Source organism: Henckelia pumila, unplaced genomic scaffold (assembly GCF_033568475.1).
Source record: "Henckelia pumila isolate YLH828 unplaced genomic scaffold, ASM3356847v2 CTG_461:::fragment_3, whole genome shotgun sequence".
Taxonomy (NCBI): Eukaryota; Viridiplantae; Streptophyta; class Magnoliopsida; order Lamiales; family Gesneriaceae; genus Henckelia; species Henckelia pumila.
In genome coordinates, this window is record NW_027331831.1 from 15,104,890 (window position 1) to 15,128,658 (window position 23,769).

The 23,769-nt window shown below is 36.2% G+C and overlaps 1 protein-coding gene across 3 annotated transcripts; it reads right to left on the reverse strand.

Moving 5' to 3' along the window:
* Window positions 1-8,255: 8,255 nt before the first annotated feature.
* LOC140871631 (protein indeterminate-domain 4, chloroplastic-like) lies at window positions 8,256-13,772 on the reverse strand. Of its 3 annotated transcripts, none has more exons than XM_073274233.1 (5): window positions 13,401-13,772; window positions 12,659-13,058; window positions 9,886-10,406; window positions 8,770-9,391; window positions 8,256-8,520 (listed from the first exon to the last, which is right to left on the reverse strand). In XM_073274233.1, exons 1-4 carry the CDS (start codon window positions 13,558-13,560, stop codon window positions 8,814-8,816), a joined length of 1,659 nt encoding a protein of 552 aa, XP_073130334.1. In that variant the 5' UTR covers window positions 13,561-13,772; the 3' UTR covers window positions 8,256-8,520; window positions 8,770-8,813. The 3 variants fall into 3 exon arrangements, with proteins under 3 accessions (XP_073130334.1, XP_073130333.1, XP_073130335.1); XM_073274232.1 differs by having other exon boundaries at window positions 8,774-9,391; window positions 13,401-13,771; XM_073274234.1 differs by having other exon boundaries at window positions 8,257-8,520; window positions 8,774-9,388; window positions 13,401-13,770.
* Window positions 13,773-23,769: the final 9,997 nt, after the last annotated feature.

Below are 23,769 nucleotides of genomic sequence, written 5' to 3' on the forward strand. Positions count from 1 at the left end.
CATAAAATCTAAAGCTAAATTAGATATCAAATCCTTAATTGTTTGATATTCCTAATTTGAGAAGCAACTATGATTAATAATTTCTGCTTTTGAATTTATTAATGCGTAGGAACATCTATTGACTAGATTAAATACAACCGCTTGTGTTTATGTTGTTTAGATTCATCAATCTCATTAGTTTGAATGCTACATTGGATTTAAACTTTAATCGCTTGTATTTTGGTTGATTCATTGGTAAGAGTTAATAATAAAACGCTTGCTTCTATTTAAATTAAAATTAAGGTGATATAGAAATTGGATTTTCAATGATGAATATTCAAATATGAATTGATTGTTTTAGAGAATCGATGATCGAATAAATAAACTTCAAGAGCGTAATCGACCGATATCAATGCTTGTTTAATTGATTGTTAGTAATTTTAAATTTTAATCTTGCATGATAGTTAATTTGAATTTTAGAATTAGTATTTCTTTGTTTTCTAAATTTTTATAAGTTAATTAAATAAACAAAAACCCCTTTTATTTACTTTTGGTATTTTTAGTCTATAGCACAATAAATTTCAATCCTCCCCGTGGGAACGATCCCTACTCTCACTACTACATAATTATTTATTTGAATCGAGTGGATTAATTTGAGCGTGGCACGACTAAGCGCTACCAGGCTCTCCTACCTCAAGGCTAGAAGAACCATAAATCTCCAACTCCGATCCAGCAATATGGTCATCACCTGAAGTTCCGCCACTCTCCTCCTGCTGCTTAAAAAATGAGCCACATCTAGGATCTTTCAGTTTCTCAAAGATGACTCCATTGGATTTGAACACATTCAAAATCATTACCAACGAAAACATCGTTAATCCATTGACCATTCGTATCATTTGCCACTACCGCCTTACCTTTATTCTTAGCTTCTTCCTCTCTGTTTTTTGTTAAGAACAACTTCATGAGATACCTCTGTATCCTCATGATCCAAAAGCAGCGGATCAAACCTGTTGAGACAAGAAACTTCACGAACTACTGGAACTCCCTCAAAATCGCCGTTCCCCTCCAAATTAAGCTCTCTTTTATAAGCATCTACATGCTTCCATTCTAACGTCTGAACATCATTCACATTCATCTCATCCACCCTTTGCTGCTGCGATCCATGTGACCCCGCTTTCCTAACCCTTTTTCATTAAGAACTGTACCCAAATCTCCCCCTTGTCGTTTGGCTTTTGGCATTAGACGTGGCACCCTACCATTAACAAAGCATTCCTCCACACAATGCCCCACATGACATCAATCAACACAATATTTAGGAAGGTTCTCGTATAACATACGCAGTTCAACAATTTTTTCTCCAAGACTGATATAGATTTTCTCATGCAGCGGTTTAAGGAGATCGACTTCAAGACACACTTTAGCCACTGTCAGCCGCTTCGCTCTCGAAGTCAATTCATCCATATTGAGCGGTTTCGAAATTAAGTTCGCTACTGAGTATAGATTATTCTTATCAATAGAAATATAGGAAGATCCGAAAACCTTGCCCATACTGGGACGATCGAACACTCTTTCTGATAATTGAACGTTGAAGACCACTTAAACACACGCCCTGCAGAAACCATCTTCCTTTCCCCCAAAACCTAGCCATATATTCTTCCAGTTTGAAATCGATGAACAGGTAGCCTGGTTGCAGGAACTTCACCACGTACGGTCCAAAAAACCCTACCGTGGAAAAAGCCTGCAGTGTCAGATCCCTTGAAGTCCATCCTCCAAAAAATTTACCAATCAAGGCATAGGGATGAGCCTTCTCCATGGCGCTTTCTTCCTCTGTAAAGAATATTACAGCGAGTTCTTGTACAACACTGAGTGTTTGCAGATCGGCCCTTCACCCCCTTCCAAAAAGCTTTTGCTAAGAGTACGTGGGGAAGAAGCCATGAAGACAGCATCATAAGATTTTTTTCCTGATTTCGGTGGATCTAGATCAGGCACCGTCGAACCACCGGAGATGACAGGGAGATTGCCCAAGGGAACTCTCTCGCTCATATTTTTATAAAATCACTTAATTTTTTTGACTTCAGATGTTGAAAACAGAAAATGCTATTATATATGTTTCACGCCCCGGGCTCAGGCCCGCGCTTGCGCGACTGCACAATGGGCCCCCTATAGCAACTACTTCGTACTCGTCATCCCTTTACAAAAATGATTAACTTAAGTTGCTATAGAAATCTATTATAGCACATTTTAAACTAATTTTAAACATTTCATTTTTTTTCATGTGGGACAGGGGTCTCACAATCACCTCTCCTTCAAAACGCGACGTCCTCGTCGCGACCTGACCTTCGATCCACCAGCACCGAGAATCTAGAGGTGGCTCCTGCAGGTTTAAAATATGGCTCCCGTCATGTAGCACTTTATCCCGCAGGTTCAAAAGGTGGCTCCCATGCACGTATCACTTTGTCTCGCATAACACTTATTTCCCAAGGTTCCTGTCGGTGACCGTCTCTGAAACAATTCTGTCATGCCCCAGGCCCAGGCTCGCACTTGCGCGACTACACATTGGGCCTTTATAGCAACTACTTCGTATTCGTCCTCGCTTTACGGAAATGATTAACCTAAGTTGCTATAGAAGTCAATTGTAGCCCATTTTTAAAACTCATTTTAAACATTTAGTTTTTTCAATGTGGGACAGTGGTCTCACAATATGACCACTCTAAGAATGTCTAGATTCCTAAAAGAGGATGCCTTGCATCACAGAAGACGTGTATCGACCCGTCTTGAATCACCTACAAATCACATTATCAGAGTAGAACTGTGAAAACTTAATAAATACTAATCCAACATATACAACAGGAACAATAATTGGAAATCCGAAATAACAATTATACAACTCAATCAAAGGAAAATAAATACCGTAAATAAACTTAAACTAAACCTTTAGTAACCTTGCTTCTCGGGCCTTGGTCACCGATCGAACACTGAACTAACTACCAATCGACCTACAAATTGCCCGTTGAATTGGGTGTCCGAGATCAAAGTAGGGATGTGAGAGCTAACGCTTACTACGTAAATATAACTATACAAACCTATATGTACATGCATATGACATGAACGGGATATCTGAGTCAATAAGGAACATCATGCTCAAACTAGGTATCATGAGTGAGTAGTACCCATCTGGGGTCAAATTAATCTGTTGGGTAGCTCACACAATCTTCAAGATCACCGTAGCATCAGTCTCCGTCATCACGGCATCTCCCGATGTCCAACCACATATTGAAATATAGGGTTGAGTGATCCTACTTGAAAAAGTTATCTCGAAGGATAACAGACTCAAGATGGTATGAAAATGTCGTATGCATAATCGTGATAATAAATACATACATCATGTGACAGATAATAATGCAGCGCATAAATATCTATACTCAGCTAGCTATCCCAGTCTGCACTTATGTACATCTGCTCACTGGTATAGAATTACAATAGCCTAAGTCCAAGCGTACAAGTCAAGTGAATACCATATCATCGTAACTTATCTAAAAACCTTAATTAAATCACTAGCTACTCCCAAAAGCTATTATAAGTCCAGACTTATACCTGCGTCCGTCATCAGATCGCTTCTATCGAAGGCCACAACTCTAACACACCCCGCTACAAGCCCAGTGGCACCTCTTTAGTGCCCAAACTTCGATAAAATGGCTAGAAACACTCAAATTATATGTTAAAAAAACTCAACACCTCAAACACACATTTATTATGAGAAATTCATGACCAATTTATATGCGAAGTTTTGATGGTTTGATTTAAGGTTCGGACGATCCGATCCTGTACTTAGGACGTTTCGAGCTCACATGCATCTCACGTGTCCACAACACTTTGACACCTCACTGAAAAACTGCGTTCGGGTCCGATCTCGCCACTTGTCAACCTCTTTTTGACACCTCACATGTGCACTTGTCTGCTGGAGTTTGGAAGCTCCGAACAGTGTTTGGACAGTTCGAGTTGTCCATGTGCTTCTAAACCAGTTCGGCTGGATCCGAACTATCCAGGTTCCCAGAGTTCTCAAACTATTTTTGGACATCCGTATTTGATTTTTAAATTATTTTCATATATAATGATTCATTGATCATGTTTTATCATCTTAGAACATGTACAAGGGCCGAAGATGTTGAGCGAGGAAGCCCAACATCCTCGGCCCAATTCCTCACTCATCCGTCCAAGGGGAGAGGAACATTCGTGTGCGAGGAAATGGTGGTTCCTGCACGGAAAGATCAAGTTTTTTTTTAATTTTTTTTTAAAAATATAAAAAAAAATAAGGGTTGATATGATCTGATCGATAAAATCAACGGTCAGATCATCTCATCCATTATTTTAATTTTCAAAATTGATTTTTTATTAAATAAATTGTAAAAAAAATTTAAAAATTAATAATAAATAATATAAAATTATGTGTGTTTTTATGTGTTTTTTTTAATTTCTGTTTATTTTTTTATAAAACATAAAATCATGTTTTGTGTCTTATGTGTCTTTTTTTATAATTATGTTATGTTTTTAAACTTATGTGTAATTTTAAATTTTAATTAGGTGTATTTTAAATTTTTTATAATTATGTGTAATTTTATTATGTTTATAAAAAAATAGGTAAATAGAATAAAAAATAATATTTATAACATCATTACTACAACATCACCGCACATGTAACATCCGTAATTTTATTGAAAATTAATGCAAGATTTTTTTTTTTTTTGGAAATAAAACCATGGTTGTTCCACACCAAAATTTTGAAACATGAATCAGGCTTGAATATAAATTTAACATTTAAAATATTGAAGAGTTTACACATCTAATGCATTAAAATACTAATTCATAAATTGACATTAATACCTCAAATACTACAATTTAAAAATCATGCACATATATAAACAAAAAAAAGATATAAATTAAGTCTTATAATTTTATTTCATCAACCAAAACTTCTCATAATATAAGATTTTCACAATTAAAATCCAAATAAAAATATGCACATTATTTTCTAATTGTGCATCAAACTTAGACAAAAAAATTATTTAACATTTAAAATTTTGAAAATTTCAAGCATCAAGTGCATGAAAATACTTTCATATAAATTTTCATTAACCAAACTGTCCAAACATGTACAAACAAAGACTCTTCTTTCAAAATAAATATTATTAAAACTTTTAACAATTTCCTCAAATAATAAATAAAATCCTCAATCCCAAACATAACATACTTTATCCCTAAAAATGCATAAACTTAAACAATATCGCGGAAAACATTAAGGTTCGGATAAGTGCCCCTCAGCTCCAAACCACTATCTTCGCCAGCAAACACCTCTTAGTCATCCTCACCTGCATCGAAAAATTTTAGTGAACCTAAAGGCCCAATAAGTAAATTCGAAAAATAACAAGATACATATACATTAACTTTAAAAGTTTCAACACAATTCACCATTAAATCTTCAACCTCAAGTCATGCAAACATCAACACATACAGAAGCACACAACCTCAACTTTTCTTTTAAACTTTATACCATCACATCAGTGCCTCAATTTAAAATACTCACACACTCCTCAACTTTTTCTCAACCTCAAACTTTTTGACATGTGGTTCAAAAACTTTTACTTTTTCTTTTTAATGAGCGCTTGATCAAACTAATACAAGGAATCTAAGTTTGACGGGGCATCATGACCCGAAGGCCTACTACACGTCTTCTTATTTAGTGGCACGACATCATGACCCGAAGGCCTACATCCACATATTGTCTTCTTTAATCGTAACTTCACCACAAGTCACAAAACTTCAAAATATTTTTCTCTTACTTCAACTCACCCAACACAACACAAATTATTTACACACGCAGAAAGCACACTCACAGACATACAAATCTGCACGCACACACAGAATTTTCTCCGCACATAAAAATCTACACACGCTTAAAAACACAGACTGTACATATTAAAAACACACACTTCACACACACACACACACAAAATTACACACTGCACACAAAAACATACACAGTACACAAAAAATACACACACTAACACACATTGTTCACGCACACATAGTACACACAAAACACACACTAACACACATTGTTCATGCACACATAGTACACATACTAACACACACTGTTCACACACTAAAACACACACACACACACTGAAATTTTCATATAAATATTCATAATTCATCAAATCGCGTCTAGATCATTAAAAACATGTAAAAATCTTTTAGAAACTACTATGACTTCAACGATACATCAAATAAACGAATTTTACTTGCCTTTATTTGGTGTGAAGATGATTCGAGGATGACGCCGGTGAAAAAAATATACATTGAGAGCGATAAAAAAACTTTCTTGGATCGATGTATGGAAAACCTTCCCCCTCCCTTGGGTGACCTTGCAGCCACCTCTCTTCTCCCCTCTTTTTTTTTTTTTTTTTTTTGGAACGTGAAGTAGGTTTTGGGAGAGAAAAATTTGATCATAATTTATTTTTAAAAGTTTTTATTCAAAATTAAAAAGTGATAGACCTATAATAAAAAGTGTTAAAAGTATAAACTTAAAAGTTTTAAATAAAAAAAATTTCCCACAACTCATCTTTACTTTTATTTTACTTAAAAGTTATAAATAAAAAAAATTTCCTCCGATAGTCACCTTGAGCTCATCTCCTGCAAACATTAAAATCTTTACTTTTAAAAAAATATAAGTCGTGACATAAATCTGTTATAAGAATTTTCCTATCGTTCATAAAATAAATCAATGAAATAATTTCATTATTATACATAAATAAACTTATTAATTAATAAAATATTTTTCATGCGGTCGACGCGGTCATTTAAAAAATTTCGGGTGTTACAGCACCACTGTAGAAACATACAATGAAGTTATCAACGCTGACATCATAATACAATCAAGTTATCAACTTCATCACACTAACTTCCTCACATTGTTGAACATGCTCTTAAACATGTAAAACGAAACTTGATCGGGTCAGTACATCTCATCTAATTTTTTTTAAATAATTGCGTGAAACCAGACATTATGTAATATATTTGTGATTTAGCACACAAGTAAACAATCTATCCGAAATTAAAACTACAAGTGATAAGTAATTATATTTTTATTGGGTTATAATTCCGTTTTCATCCGGTTCACATTAATTACACACATATATATGTGTGTGTTTAAAATGATCATTTTCTTTTTGTTGAACTTAAACACATTTTCAATAATTATATATCATTCGGTTTATACGTTTAATTTGCTCTCATTGCTCGAAACATAATCGAGTGTTTCTTTTTAAATTCATTAAATTACTATCGTTATTATACACTATATATTTTACATATTAAAGAAAATGTACTCACGCAATTTTTTTAACATTTATTTTGATGTGTGTGATAGTTTTAGCAAATTAATTCCCTCGTTGAGATCTCTCTAAACGAATTGAAATGTTGAAGCATATAAAATTATTTTACCATTAAAATTTTTATATATTTTTAGAAAATCATATGATATATATATATATATATATATTATGCATGTCCGTACGTACAAGCCTAACCCACACACATATGTATATATTATTATAAAGTACCCCATGATGACTAGGAAATAATTTGATTAATAGTTTGGTTGGCCAATAATATAATGTTTCTTGTCAAAATCGACCGAAAGATATGAAGGTGGGTCTTGAGTCACTTGATATGTCTTTTTAATCAAATGAATAATAATTATTGGAGGAGTTAAATCTGATGTTTTCACATAAATAAGTAATAACACTGATCATTTTAATTTTCTACAATATGGATATCACCATCATGATATTTAGATGATTTATTGGCTGAATAATTATCGGATCATAATTTTTTTAAAAAAAAAAATTGATTGTCTCGAACTAGATAACAATATATCAAAGCTCATCGCACAAAATATTTGAAAAATGATTTTTATACTTTGCCACTACTTTATCTATTTTGTGTTTTAGTCCATATATATAATTATTCAAAGTTTAGTTTTGATATATTAACTTTGATATGTTGGTTTTTATAATTCATATTTCGTTGGAGTGTTGATGTAGTACCAAAAATTGCTGACTTGTTCGACATCATATCATCAAGTGCACTATATATAAAATAGTCATAAATCAAGCATCAATGCACCAAGACCAAAGTTTGACGAGATAGTGGACTAAAACTCAAGCAGAATAAGTTAATGGAACAAAAAAATTATTTTTCTTATAATAATTCTGCAATAATATAAAACTTTTGCATCGATCATTATCGTTTTTTTGGTTTTTTCCCCCTTCAAAGTAACAAAGAAAAAAGTCTGCTACCAAATGAAAAACAAAATGAAGCTTGTACTCTCCCTACATTATATTATAATAATATGTAGCCTAGTTTGCCCCCATAATAATTTACTTTTTTTTTTTTCTTTCAAAAAAAGGTCTTCTTTTATGGTTGGCTGCTTGTGCCCATGCATGAAGAAGGATCCTTGAATCATCCCTGATCATATATTTCCTGCATGCATGTATAATGACAATTCAATTTTCATGTTCTATATGAATATATCAAGATATATATCATGTAAACGAGTAATTCATTATAGAAAAAAACGTTACAAAAAAGGTTAATGCATTCTGCAAGATGTATATGTTATGTCCATAAAGTGTTTGAAAACATACACTTAATATATATATATATATATATAATAATGTAAACTAAACACAACATATACGTACAAGATATTTGCACAAATAACAAAAATACCTACATATTCCGATTCATAGCTAGTTGAAGAGCTTTGATCTGCTTCAATGGAAACTCCCCCTCCCAAAAGCTTGGGGCGACGCGCCATTTTTTCCTTGCGAATCTACTAACGAGCTGAACCCCATGCCATGTTGCAGCTGCCCTCTTCCTACCCCGAGAAAGTCCCTCGTCAATCTCCCCGCCCCCGCTCGTTCTACACCGCCGCCGCCGCTGCTAAAACCTGTATCATTCTCATTAGTATTATTATTATTATTGTTGTTGTTGTTACTATGATAAGCTCGGAATCCTCTGTACTCATCGTCGTGAATGTCCCCGTCATATGTGCCACCACCGATGGAGGAGTTCAAGGGATTCACCAAATCTTGGAGATGGCTGATGCCATTGTAACTTTCTCCATAAACACAAGAAGACCCTCCATAGTTTTCTTGGTCGAGAGTCGACTGGTTCGACTTCCCGAAGGTTTTGAGCAGCGATGATGCAGCGTTGTTGCTTGTGGTCGAGCCCAACTGAGCGGCCTTCTGTAGCAGCGCGGTGGCGGACATGTGTGCCGCGGCGCCGGGGTTTTGCATGGCATGTGAGGTGCTGTAGAGTGAAGGGATACCAGAACTCATGATGTTACCTGCTGGTCAATCCATTAGAATTATATATAAATAGAAGAACCAAATATAATTCAGTCATAAAAAATAATAATATATATGTGGTTTTAACTTTGATTTTTTGATTCTCATACATATATATTTGAATTGAAGCATTAATATTGCTTATGCTCTATCAGGCCAAGATCACTTATGCTTACAATTGGATGCATAAATGCAAGAGAATAATATGAAAATTTAGTCTTTGGCTAGACATGAGGAGATTCAAATGCATGCATATGATTCAATTGTGAAAAATATTTAAATTTTATGCAATTTTTTTTTTCAAAAAATTCAAAGATTCATATGATCATACCCACGACGTCTCACAATCTTGTTAAGAAAAATCCATAATGATCACTTTTGTTCGGAGGCTGCAAATACTAGTCAATGCAATCAAATTTTTTTTTAAACATTAATAATGAACAGTTATCTAGTGTTGGTATATATGCATGGCATACATATATACATGCATACGTACCATTTGAGAAAAGAGCGGCGTACTCCTCCGGCCCGCCACCGGAGCCTTGTCTGGCGCCAGCGTTATCGAGGGCATTACAACCGTTGGGGAAGAAGCCGAGATTGAAAAGACCAGCCATGGAGGAGGAACTAGAGCCATTGTTGGCAGTTATCTGCAGCTGGGGAGGAAGCTGCATCAGCCCCTGAAACGACGAAGGCGACTTGTTCGGCAATGTTAATCCGAAGTGTGATAAAGATTGATTGTTCTCGTCTTCTTGATCATTGTCATTATGCGGTTGCAGCCCGAAAAGAGCGGCTGCAGCCGCAGAAGGAGGAGGGTGAAGGCGGAATCCCGGGCCAACCAGGGTGGTGTCGAACTGTGGGCCAGGCCTTGTGGTGCCGCCGTTTCCAAGCCGGAGCACATCCTGAGTTGCTAGAGGGGGGTTGAATTCAACTGCGTTGAGTGAATTTGGATTCAGATTCCTAGCACTTTCTTGGGCTAGGGCATCACAGAATGCCCTATGTGTGATAAAACTATCACGCCTGCAAGAAATTAAAAAAGAACCAAGTAAATAAATTATATCATAATTATACATGCATGCAATAGTATGCATGACAAACACTTTGTGTATTAAATATTGATATTGGCTTTGTTCACTAAAACACATATAATTCAGCAATTTCATTTGTTTTTCTAGCTAGTTGCATTTTTAATAACAAGATCGTTGAACGTAACAAGATTAAAATATTATACACGTAACTTTACACACACACACATTATATATATATATATATATATAATATAAATATCGTGAGCATCCACTGTAAGCATCTATGTAAGCACCGTCCACCTATGGATGTGCTGGACGTCATTTGTGGACGCTAGCTATCTTAGTGGTGCACATGATTCACATAAATGCCCAAAATAGATGTTCACCAAATCGAAACTAGCTAATACAATAGAGCAAATGATAGCGGAAGGAATAATCATGATAAATTTGATTTAATCTCAATATTTTTTCTATAGAAATTATATAGTAATAAACATCAACGGGACTACGTCTATAAAATATGGAGACATTTTGTTCCTCAGTCCTTAGTAGGGAATCATGATAGGGTGGAATAATTTAGTTGGTAGATTGAACTCACAAAAGTTTAAGGGAAAGAAGACAAGATGTACATATAATTGAGCATGAGCATCCAATGTTGGGAGGTAGATCAATTTCTCAAACACAAAATTACAAGCCAATTTCATGACTACATATATAGCTAGTTTGGATCCAAAGATTTGAAATCAAATGATTTTCCGTTCAAAATGTATATATATTAATTATTGCACTTGTTTTGAAAGTTTTAAATTTCATGAATTTAAAACCAGTCCCCCCTCCTTTCAATTTGTAACAAAATAAAATTATTTGAAATCCATTCCCAGATCAATTTTATAGATCTTCATATATAACTCCATCCAAACATGCACAGTACCCTTAAAGAATTTCGATGACAAAATTAAACTACAAGGAATTAGAAATAATAATTAATCTAGTAATATCTAATTTGAAAATTCTCCAATATGTAACAAAACATCATATCTAAATAACTCTTTCCAAACACACCCTTGAGGAATTTTGATGATAAAATATTTGAACACAACCAGCCTTTGAATAAATCAAAACTAGGTAGACCGGAGGAGACTTGAAAGTCTTAATTAACTACTAATTTAATTGACTATAGAGCCGAAACTTGTATTAATTTCAAGGGGAAAGATTTATATATCTATATATATATATATATATATATATATATATATATATATATATAATCTGAAATTTTCATTTCGTTTTGAAATTGAAAAAAATGATTTTTTTTCCGATTAACTTGATCAACTTTGGATTTGGTCCATCAACATTTCAAAATTTAGCTTTAGTATATTATTAACTTTTAGTTTTCAGCTTTTTTGGTTCAATTGCTGATGTGGGAACGCGACAGCTTGACAAATCAGTATTTTCCAAAGTCGCGTTATCAATTTCAGGTGTTATGATACCAGCAGTTAGACCAAAATTGCCAAAAATAAAAGGTTAATTAGAGTGTCAGAACCAAAAATTGAAAACCAAGTGAACCAAAATTGCACAAATTAATGGACCAAAAACAAAAAAAGACCATTTTCCCTTTGAAATTCAAAATGGCATTCGAGCGAATCCAAGATTTATTCGAAAGAGAAGCGAGTTCAAGATCACCGAACTAATTATATATAGTAATATTTTAACTCAAAAAATTGCAACAAGAGATTTGAATTTCCTTTTTTCATCCTCCAAATCACATGCTAATTAAGAAAAAAGAGGGAAAAAAAAAAAAAGGAATTTTGAGAGAAGGATGACTAAAATGAGTGAATGGATGAGATTTGAGGGTGAATGATGGAAAAGGGATAATATAAGCTACAAATGGAACACACAGCACAAAAAAACCAAGGCATAAGAGAACAAACCTTGTACACCACAGATTACACAAACAAAACAACACATGCAAATGTTCCTGCAGACTCCTCTTATGTTATGGCGTTTTCCACATTACATATTTCACGTGGACTCATTCCCTTTTCCTTTTTTTTCCCACAGGCAAACTTCCAAAGAATAAAACGAATCATTTTCAAGATCTGTAACACCCGTGAAACCAAACCCTTTTCCCTTTTTTTTTTTTTCTATAAAAAAAAAATTTCCCCATATGCATGCCCTTAAATATATTAACAATCGTGAAGATACATACATACATACATACATAAATGCGTATAATATACGGACCTGGAGAAGAGGGTGCCGCAGTCGCATTTGTATTCCCTGGTTCCGCATGTCTTGGAGTGAGCCTTCCAGTCGGACTGCACGGCGTATTTCTTGGAGCATTTGTCGCACTTGTACTTCTTCTCTCCGTGTTTTCTTGAGTAGTGCTTCTTGATCCCGGTGAGGTCCCCGAGGGCCCGGCCGGGGTCGTGGTGAACGCACGTCGGCTCGGGGCAGAGGTATACCTTCCTCTTGATCTGGTCCTTGGGGCCCTTCTGCTTCAGCTTCCATGGAAGGTTGTGGCCTCTCCTGTGCAGCTGCAGATTTTGCTCTCTTTGGAACCCTTTGTTGCATACCTCGCAAATGAATCTGTTGGTCGCCATTAGGGTTTTCGGAGACAGTGCTATGATCTCCGAGTCCGGATCTGCAATTATATATATATATTCATCATTTTAGAATTAATCAACACATGACAGTTATTAATTTAATTACTACAATAATTCATCTAAATTAATCTTTAAACAAAAAAATGGAAATTTTTAGTTCACATCAATTAGCTAGCTTTTTTCTTGAAAACTTTTTTCTAGACATATGACATATATACATATAGCTAGCTAGGGTTTCCACCTTAATTACATGGTTTCTTGGAGAGGAAAAGGGCAAGAAAATTAGCAAATTAAACTCGTGGGCTATTCGGATTTCGGCTTTAGAAAAAAACAAAGAATTAACTATATGTATATATATATAATTTCTTGATGATACTTGCATGGATTTCCAGGCTGATTCCTCCTCTTCTTGAGCAAATTAGAAGCAGATGGCTGAGATTGAGCAGCCGACAAAATCTGCTGCTGCTGCTGCTCCTTAATCTGAATCTCATTCTCATCTCCCATTCCAAGAAAAGCTGATGAAAAAGAAGAAGCCGCCATTTTTTTTGCTAAAACTCACGCATCTGTGTGTTTAATTACATCTGGAAATGATTCAACAATTGGCATGGGATTGAAGCTCTGCAGATTGGAACTGGAAGATGAACACACACATATATATATGTAGATTCAAGAGAGAATATAATTTAATTGAAAATTGTTGGATTCAGCGGAAAAAAGAGATAAATATAGAGAACCAAAAGGATATACGTATATATATGTGTGTATGTAATAAAGCTTCAATATTATTAGCCATGGCAGTTTTGATATGATACCTTTTTGTTTGGACTGTACATGTAATTTTCCTTGCTTTCAGTGAAAAATTAAATTTTCCAATTGCAAAAGATGCTTTTTAGTTGAGACAGCTATTTTGGCTAATTGTGACTCATATATTTAATTTAAAATAATAATTATTTATTCTTATATTAAATATAAAATTTTTAAGTAAAATTTTATATTTTTATAATTATTTGATAATTAAATGGTTTGTATTTTGGGTCTTATTAATTTATAAACCTCTTTATTTGGGTTTTTTATTCACTTTTTTTTATTGGTTTTTATTAATCAGTCATTAATATCAATGCGACTCGAATCCAAACTCCAGATTATATATAAAATCGCATGCATTGATTATGTATATTGTATGGAAAAAGTAGTTGATTTTCGAAAATTTTGGCAATTCGCGTTAATTTATCTTTTTCTTATGAAATAAGACAATTGTCGTTCATGAAAAAAATGTCTGTGACGTAGCTGTAAACAAATGTCAAGCATGAGAGTGATAAATTGGGAGGGAAAATGATTTTTTTTGTTTCAATTAGTCAATTTGTTTATTTTTGTTCAGGACAATTAATTAATAAAGTTCGGTTTTGGTACGTTAATTTTTGATTTTCGACTATTAATTTGGTCCAATTTTTGACGTGATAACTTGACATGTCATTATTTTTTGATGACATGTCAGTATTTTCAGGTTTCACGTCAACAATTTGATCAAAATAATTAAAAAATAAAAGTTTATATACCAAAACCAACTTTAACTAATTAATGGACCAAAACCAAATAATATAAAAATCTATTTTCCCAAATTTTAACGTTCTTAACATTTTTCTACCATTTTGATTTTTAAAGAATAGATGTTCATTTTATAAATATATATTAGCATCTCTTGCACACAATGCTTATATACACATAAATTTTTTCAATACTTAATTTTTTGTGTTGATTAATTTTCATTATTTTCATAACTAACATGATGAATTAAATATTTAAAATTTTAGATTAGATTAAGATTTAAAAAAACTATTTAATATTAAAAATTAAAATTATTAATATTGCATAAATGAATATGAATATTCAATCTTGTGTTTTGTGTTGTTTGTAAGTAGAATAAACAAATATTTTTTATATCAATCTATATATAGTGGTATAGCTTGATGAATATATTTGTGACCTCAACAAAAAATGTGAAGATGCAATACGTAGCTCAACAACATAAGATATTTGTGTCTCTGAACTTAATGATGATGTCGTTAATATGATTCATTTTCATATATATATAAAGCTCACATACCAAATTGAGGGCGGAAAATAAAAATGAACATCTGAACAACAAAATTAATTTTTATATCCTAGAGTCGTTGCATATTGGATCGTGAATGTGGTGAAAAACAAATTGAGATGACAACCCTCTTATCGTCCTTATACTATTCATAATGTGTGTTATGCACGAAACCATAACATCTTCGTGTGTGTGCAAAAAATAATCTCACATTCCTAATTTCCTATTAATTTGTATAAAAAATGCCGAGATTATTTCAAACAGATTAGGAATTATTCTAAATTGGGGACAGTTTGAACCTAATTATTTACATTCACTTGGAAAGGTTGACCTTAGTGACCCAAAACATTATCCCCGATAAGTAGAACATTACATGTGCAATTAAGCCGAATTTGTACTCTTATTGCTCATGTATTGTGTCAGACCCAATTATCATACATGCTCTTTTAATAGTGAAGTTCAAATATAAACATCGTCATATATATCATATTTAACAGCTGTTGAAGTTTAGAAGTATATGTAATCACTCAATTGTAAACGTTGAGAAATGAATAATATCACCATAGGCGATCTCATTAAATTAGGAGCAATGCATTCCTCTTCTACATTTGACAAAATAGTGCACATGACATTAGATAACTAGCACTAATGGAATTGAGCGACAATTCATTTTTAAAATTCATTACAAGCATCATAATGTTTGTTATGCACCAAATCATATATAACACCTTCGTGTGTGCAAAGAATGAGTCTATAATTCCTAAATTCTTATATGTTTGTGTCACAAATGTCCGAGATTATGCCAAATTTTTTTGAAATTATTCAAAATCGGAGACAATTCAAACTTAATTTACTTTCATTTTGCAATGTCGTTCTTAGTGTGCCAAAATTTTATACCAATAGGTATAAAATTATATGCACAATTAAGTCGCGTATGTACTCTTTTTTCTCGTGTGTTGTGTCAATGCCCATGATCAAGCATGTTCTTTTAATAGTGGATTTCAAATATAAGCGTCGCTAAAAATTGATTAATCGATGTCTAAATTATATCATATTCAACAAAAATTGAAGTTTAGAAGTACATCTAATTACGCAATTGCATACGTTGAGCAATGAAATATACCACATGTGATCTCATTAAATAATGAGTAGTGTATTTTTTCTTCTACATTTGTCAAAGTAGTGCACGTGACATTAGATTACTAGCACTAATGGAACTGGACGACTGTTGGAGTGCAATAATTGTCTCTGCTGGGTAGAGCGATTGAACCATGACGCTTGGGTTGTTGTGCGATTTAAAATATTTGAGTTGCACCATTACCACTAACTATAGCTTTTGGTAAAGCGACAAGCGCTCGGTCTTACAATTGGTATCAGAGTCAAGGTCATGAGTTCGATTCTCATTGATTGCAAGGAGTCATGCAATTATTGGGAGGTTACTCTTCTTGCTCTCGTGTCTAGATCCATTGATCATGTATACTATTTAAATGATGGAGTTCAAATATAAGTGTCATCTTACAAATTTTGTTAATCGATGCCTAACAACAACTATTGAAGTTTAGAATTATATCTAATTATACGATTGTAGACATTGGGCAAAAAAATGAATGATATCACTAGTTGTGATCTAATTGAACAATGAGCATGCAATATATATATTTCTTCTATGTTTGTCAAAATGGTGCACATGATATTAAACGACCAAAACTAATGGAAATTTGGCGACTATTCCTACGACAATGAAAATTTATTGAAGAATAAGAATCATAATGTGTATTATGTGAAATGTACCAAACTATAACATCTTCATGTGTGCGTAAAGAATGAGTCTCTCATTTTTTATTTCCTATCCACCTGTGCCATAAATGTTCGAGATTGTTCCAAATATATTTGAAATTATTTTAAATCAGGAACAATTTGACCTAATTTATTTTCAGTTGACAAGCTCGATTAGTGACAAAATTTTATCCCGAAAAGTAGAAAATTATATGCGCAAGTAATCCGCATCTGTACTCTTATTGCTCATGTGTTGTGCCACCCAATTATGATCACACATGTTGTTTTAATAGTTGAGTTCAAATACAAGCGTCATCTTAAAAATTTGGCTAATTGATGCGTAAATAACATATTCAACAAATGTTCAAATTTAGAAATACATCTAATTATGAAATCTTCGACATTGTGCAATGAATGTATCTCCACATGTGATGTTGTGGATCGAATATGTATGTAGAGGGGGGTGAATACACACTTATAAATTTTTACTTTAAAATACACGGCGATTGAGCAAATGTTAGTATACTCAATCGATTTTTCTTTTAGCTTCCTAGATAAATAAGAACGACTAGAATAGTGCGGAAACAGTTCTCACTAAGCTAGTTGATGAAGATGAAAATTAGTGTAATGCAGTAACGTAAATGAACACAGATATGTTTATGGATGTTCGGAGATCAATCTCCTACGTCATCCCTTCTTTCTCATGGGAAGGATACACTAGAAGACTTTGGTTATTACAACGTCTTGTAATACACCCGATCCAAGTTAGGACTTATCAATCGCCTAAGATGGAACTCCTAGATTTACACTGATAAGATCTCAAGTTCTTATCAAATTTTTCTTCAGTTGATGATGATGAACGTCTAAGCTTCTTGAGAGCTTAGAATCTCAAATCCTTGTAACGATGAATGTTCTTCAAACAACAGCTTGGATCTGAGTAACCCTTGATTAGATCTCTTGATAGATCAGATGTGCTTTTGACGAGAAGGGTTGAGCAGTCGAGTATTCAGAGCGTGTCAAGTGCTCAAGTATGCAAATCTTTGTGAAGACGTGGTTCTCTTTCTTCTTGGTGAGCTCTGATATTTATATGATTATATCAGTTTTTTCAATGTCTTTTTCTTTCTGTCAACGGTAGGAAACTTCTTGAGTGTCAAATATCATTCCTTGATTTGTGAAATGTGACTTTATCTTCTGAAGTATCTGTACTCGGAAGGCCTTAAATTGTCTATTCAATGTGTCTCGGCATTAAATGCTATTTATGGTTTTTCTCACTTTATCAGACGACTCCTTAAATGCTTCGTCCTCTGCATTTAAGTTGTCTTGTCAACTATCTGATACTGGGGATTTGTGACTCTTTGAATTCGGCAGATATTTAGCAACTTATGAACTCAGCCCAGATCAGTTGAGCAATAGTCGGTTGATGTACTTAGCTCAGTTGACAGATAACGGTTGACATGCTTAGATCAGCTGATACTGCATATTCCAATCGATATCTTCCATCGTCAGCTGATATGTTGAAGTCGGTAGATTCTCTTTGTCACCTGTTATACACGTACAACGGCGGCCAAACTATAACAATGAAGTGTTGTTTTGTTATCACCAAAAGTTAGGATTCAACATGTGATCTCATTAAATAATAAACATGTATTAATCTTTCTACATTTTCCAAAGTAGTTTGCATGAAATTAGATGATCAACACTAATGTAATTGGGTGAAGATTCATCCGAGATTGTTCCAAATTAATTTGAAATTATTATGAAGTCGGGATAATTCGAACACAATTTATTTTCATTTGGCAAGATCCATCTTAATGACCCAAAACTTTATCTTGTTGAGTATAAAATTTGAAAGGGCCCGTGACCTGATTTATATTTAATGAGCAAACAACCAGGATTAATTAATGTAAACAGCGAAAGCGAGTTAAAAATTTGTGTTTTGGGCCTACAGAAAATTCGGCATGACCTATTCGTAAATAGGACATCCCAAAAACCTGTACAACATAATCAGCAATATATACTCGAAAATAGAGTCACAACATCAATTTACAAACATATAGCCGCACTGGCCAGGACTAAACACATGCAGAGCCGGCAAGGCTCGATCACACCAACAAATCCAAAACAAAGTCCAAAACTATCAATACAGATACACGGGGCATCACCCCGACAAATATAAAACTCGCTAAACTGATATATACATATATCTGGGAACTCGACTCCACGCTCGTCTCACTGGGTACCACTAGATGACGCTCCACCAGATGCGTCAAATCCCCCTGGATAACCTGCTATGGAATCACAAACAACCACAACATAAAAAGAAAACAGGGGTCGGACACCAGTACGACGAACTAGAAAAATTACGACAAATATAACTGACATTAATAAAATCAAGTACAATGCAATGTGTGACAGGTATCAATGGAATAAAGGATACCAAATGGAGTCCAAATAATCGTATCACAATAATCTCAGTGGCCACCCGTGTCAGGAACGCAGCAGACCTCGAATCATCACTGCTAATCCACACACGTAGCATCGAGGGCGACAGGAGCTACCCGTTCGGCCTCATTCTGTCATCAGGAGTGTCGTACGTAGCATCGAGAGCACGATTGCTACCCGCTTGTTCTCGTGCTAACTCAAGAGTGCACTAAATAATGTCACTCGCTCCATCGATGACTCAATACATCTCAAGAGATCAATATCAATAGCTATCAAAGAAGTCAAATGTAGTAGCCCGTACCCAGATTTAGTGAGTAACTGTTAATTAATCCAATTAACATGATTAAGGGAATTTCAATTGGATTAGCGGAGCCCGGAAATGGATCCAGAATGATCAGATATGGTCCGGAGGGTCAGGCAGAACGGACGCAACGTTCTAGGAACGGACGCAACATTCGTGCCAGCTAAAATGCTTCACTGCTTACGCACTTGGTGTTGACGTTCGGACGCAATGATGGCGAACGGACGCAACGATGGAGGAACGGGCGTTCCGTTCGTTGTCTATAAATAGAGGTGCAGAGATTCATTTCCAAGCACACCATTCACCTCTCTTCTCTTGATTCCTTGGTCTTTTAGCTTAGATCTAGGGCATTCTAGGCATCCCATTGGGAATCCAAAAGTGGCGTAGCGATCCAGGCTTCGCAGCAGAGCTGTGGCCTAGTTTTGAGGCAAGCGACAGCAAAGGGCTGATGACGGACGAAGGTATAGCTTTTACTTCCTAAAAATATTTAGGAGTATGCAATAGCTTAGTTAAGGCTTTTAGAGCACTATAATGATATTAGTATCATTTGGCAGTGTAGTGCGGATTATAGCGTAGACCTAGAGCTGATAGAGCGCGCCTAATATTTGAGGTACGAAAGTAGTGTTCGAGATATCCTGACTGAGTATGCATGTATTATGTGACTGCATGATTTATATGCCACGATTTTATGCTGCATATATTTGCATCTTGAGCTATCTCTTTTGAGATGTCTGTTAATAGGGTTTTACCCTATCCTGTTAGTGGATGGACTTCCATCGATTTGGGTCCCGCGTATCCACTGGTATTTTGATATGTGAGCCACCTCCTGAAGCGAAGGCACAGCGTGCTACATACTAGGGACCGGTCTGTCTTTGTTATCTGATTTTTGACCTCCTGTCAGTAGGCGGTACACTTGCATGCATGTATACTCATACTCTCGTGCTGAGCATTTTATGCTCACGTCTCGTACTCTGTGTTTCTGGACACCCTATTCCATTGGGCAGGTTTGCGATTGGATGAGGCGGGAGGATCCAAGAGGGGCTAGGTAGGGGATGGCTAGCTGGAGCTTCGCCTAGGGTTCATTTTTTTGTATTGGGTTGATACAACGTTCGATTTGGTTGTATAACTATTTGGGTATTTTTAGATTCTTTTTCTTGGGATTGTATTAATGTTTATTGTTTCCGCAGCTTATTTTGGTTTACTGTTTGATTAAGTTAATTGCATGCCTAAGTTCTGTTTAGTAGGTGATCTCGGTAAAGGTCACTACAATTATGGTATCAGAGCATGCATAGTATTCTTGGGATTTAGATTCTGCATAAGATAACCGTGAGGTAATTTTTGTAGATGGCAGACCGCAATGATCAGAGTATCCATGGCAGTATTGGTGGACGTTGGGGCGATGCCGATCGGGAGCGTCGTAGAGGACGCCATCATCCTCACCATGATGATCAGCGTTTCAGTGTGCGCCGATTCTTAAAGATGGGTCCTAAGCCCTTGGTTGGAGGTGAGTCTCCGGAGGATGCGGAGAACTGGCTAGACCGTATGAAAATGAATTTTCAGACGCTTCGCTGTACTGAGGAGCAGAAGATGGAGACACTTGGTTATCTTCTTGATGGGCGAGCCCGGAAGTGGTGGAGATTCATTTCTTCACCTTTTGTTGCGGCGAGAGGAGTGGCCACCTGGGCCGAGTTCCACACAGCTTTTCAGAAGCTGTATTTTCCTCCTGCACTCCGTCATATGAAGGCGGGTGAGCTACTGAGTCTGGGTCAGGGAGCCATGTCTATTAACGAGTATCAGCAAAAGTTCTTTGATTTGTTATCCTATTGCCCCGAGATTGCTGACAGCTCTGAGATGAAGTACAATCTGTTCCTTCAGGGCATTAACCCGGATATTCATGACCGTGTGGCGGTCGGTGATGACATGAACTACGAGGGTTTGGTGAGCCGTTGTCACCAGGCGGAGGATAGCATTCGGCGGAACAGGTCTTTCTCTCAGTCGAGACCAGCGAGTTATTTGGCTCCCCATGCTCAGTCTTTCAAGAAGTCCGGATCTACTTCTTCTTCCTCTAGTTCCAATGGTGTTGTTTGTTTTGGGAAGAAGGAGAAGTGCGACCATTACGGGAAGAACCATCCGACCGACAGATGCCGTAAAGCTTCTGGAGATTGTTTCCGTTGTGGAGATGTGGGTCATCTCCGGAGGGATTGTCCACTATTTGGGGGAGGCGGTTTTGGTTCTGGTTCGGGATCGGGTTCTCAGACTACCGTTCAGCAGAGGCCGCAGGAACAGCCTGCTGGGAGTTCTCACTTGAAGCCGTGGGCTTCTGGCCAGGTGTTTGCCTTGAGGCACGACCAGGAAGTGGAGGAGAATGAGAAGGTCATCGCAGGTACATTTCTGTTATATGGCATACCTGCTCTTGTACTTATTGACACTGGTGCATCTCATTTCTTCATTTCTGCACGTTTTGTAAAGAGGCATAAGTTACCATGCATTGCACTAGACGTAGTAGTTTTTGTTTCTACTCCGACGGGTCAATCTGCTTTGGCTAAGCATCTAGTGATGGGTTTTCCTTTAGAGTTCGAAGGGAACATTCTGATAGCGAATCTCATGGTTCTTTCGATGGATGATTTCGATTGTATTCTGGGGATTGACATGCTGACTACCTATCGAGCTTCAGTGGACTGCTATCAGAGATTAGTACGCTTTCATCCGGATGGGAGTGATAGCTGGTTTTTCTATGGATAGGGAACGCGACCCCCGATGCCATTGGTATCATCTTTGAGAGCCTGTCGAGCTCTAGAGTCTGGCGGGGAAGGCTATCTTATCTATGCAGTTGATTTGTCCGCTGAGAGCATTGGGATAAAGAGTATTCCTATTGTGGATGAATTCCCAGATTTATTTTCAGATGAGATTCCGAGTTTGGCATAGAGTTGATGCCGGGTACTTCGCCTATTTCTCGAGCACCGTATCGCCTGGCTCCGTCAGAGATGCGAGAATTGAAGAATCGGTTACAGGATCTTTTGGACAAGGGATACATTCGTCCTAGTGTATCTCCTTAGGGATCTCATGTTCTCTTTGTGAAGAAGAAAGATGGGTCTATGCGGTTTTACATTGACTACCGACAGCTGAATCGAGTTACTGTGAAGAACAAATATCCTTTGCCTCGTATTGATGAATTGTTTGATTAGTTGCAGGGTACTTCGGTTTACTCCAAGATTGACTTGAGATCAGGATATCATCAGATGAGAGTCTGAGATCAGGACATAGCCAAGACTGCATTCCGTACTCGCTATGGGCATTTCGAGTTTCTAGTGATGCCTTTCGGTTTGACTAATGCGCCGGCTATTTATGGATCTGATGAACCGTGTATTCAGGGAGTTTTTGGACAAGTTTGTCGTGGTCTTCATTGACGACATCCTGGTGTATTCGCGTAATGCGTACGAGCATGTTTCTCACTTGCGATTGGTACTACAAAATCTTCGCGATGAGCAGTTGTACGCCAAGTTGAGGAAGTGTGAGTTCTGGATGGATCGAGTGGTCTTTCTTGGCCATATCATATCCAGGGAGGGGATTTCTGTTGATCTGAGCAAGATTGAGGTTGTGCTTAATTGGTCGCGTCCGACGACGGTTTCTGAGATCCGTAGTTTTCTGGGTCTAGCAGGATATTATCATCGCTTCATTTTGAACTTCTCTCAACTAGCTCGACCGTTGACGCAGCTTACCCGCAAGGGTGTTGATTTCGAGTGGTCCTCAGAGTGTGAGGAGAATTTTTGTGAGCTTCGACGACGGTTGACTTCTGCGCTGGTGTTGGCATTACCGTCAGGATCTGGAGGGTACGTGGTTTACACAGATGCTTCTCTTCAGGGGTTGGGTTGTGTCCTGACTCAGAATGGGCATGTGATCGCATACGCTTCTAGACAGTTGAAGTTGCACGAAGACAATTATCCAGTTCATGATTTGGAGTTGGCAGACATTGTGTTCGCTTTGAAGATCTGGGGTCATTATCTGTATGGAGAGAAATTTGAGATCTTCACCGACCACAAGAGTCTCAAGTATTTGTTCACTCAGGCGGAGTTGAACATGAGGCAGAGGCGTTGGATGGACTTGCTTAAGGACTATGATTGCGAGATTAAGTACCATC

Coding starts and splice junctions, on each gene's coding strand:
- LOC140871631 (XM_073274233.1), bottom strand. CDS start 13,560: ATGGCGGCTTCTTCTTTTTCATCAGCTTTTCTTGGAATGGGAGATGAG. Junction 10,407..12,658: donor TGCGGCACCCTCTTCTCCAG/GTCCGTATATTA, acceptor AATTTCTTGCAG/GCGTGATAGTTTTATCACAC. Junction 9,392..9,885: donor CGCCGCTCTTTTCTCAAATG/GTACGTATGCAT, acceptor TGGATTGACCAG/CAGGTAACATCATGAGTTCT.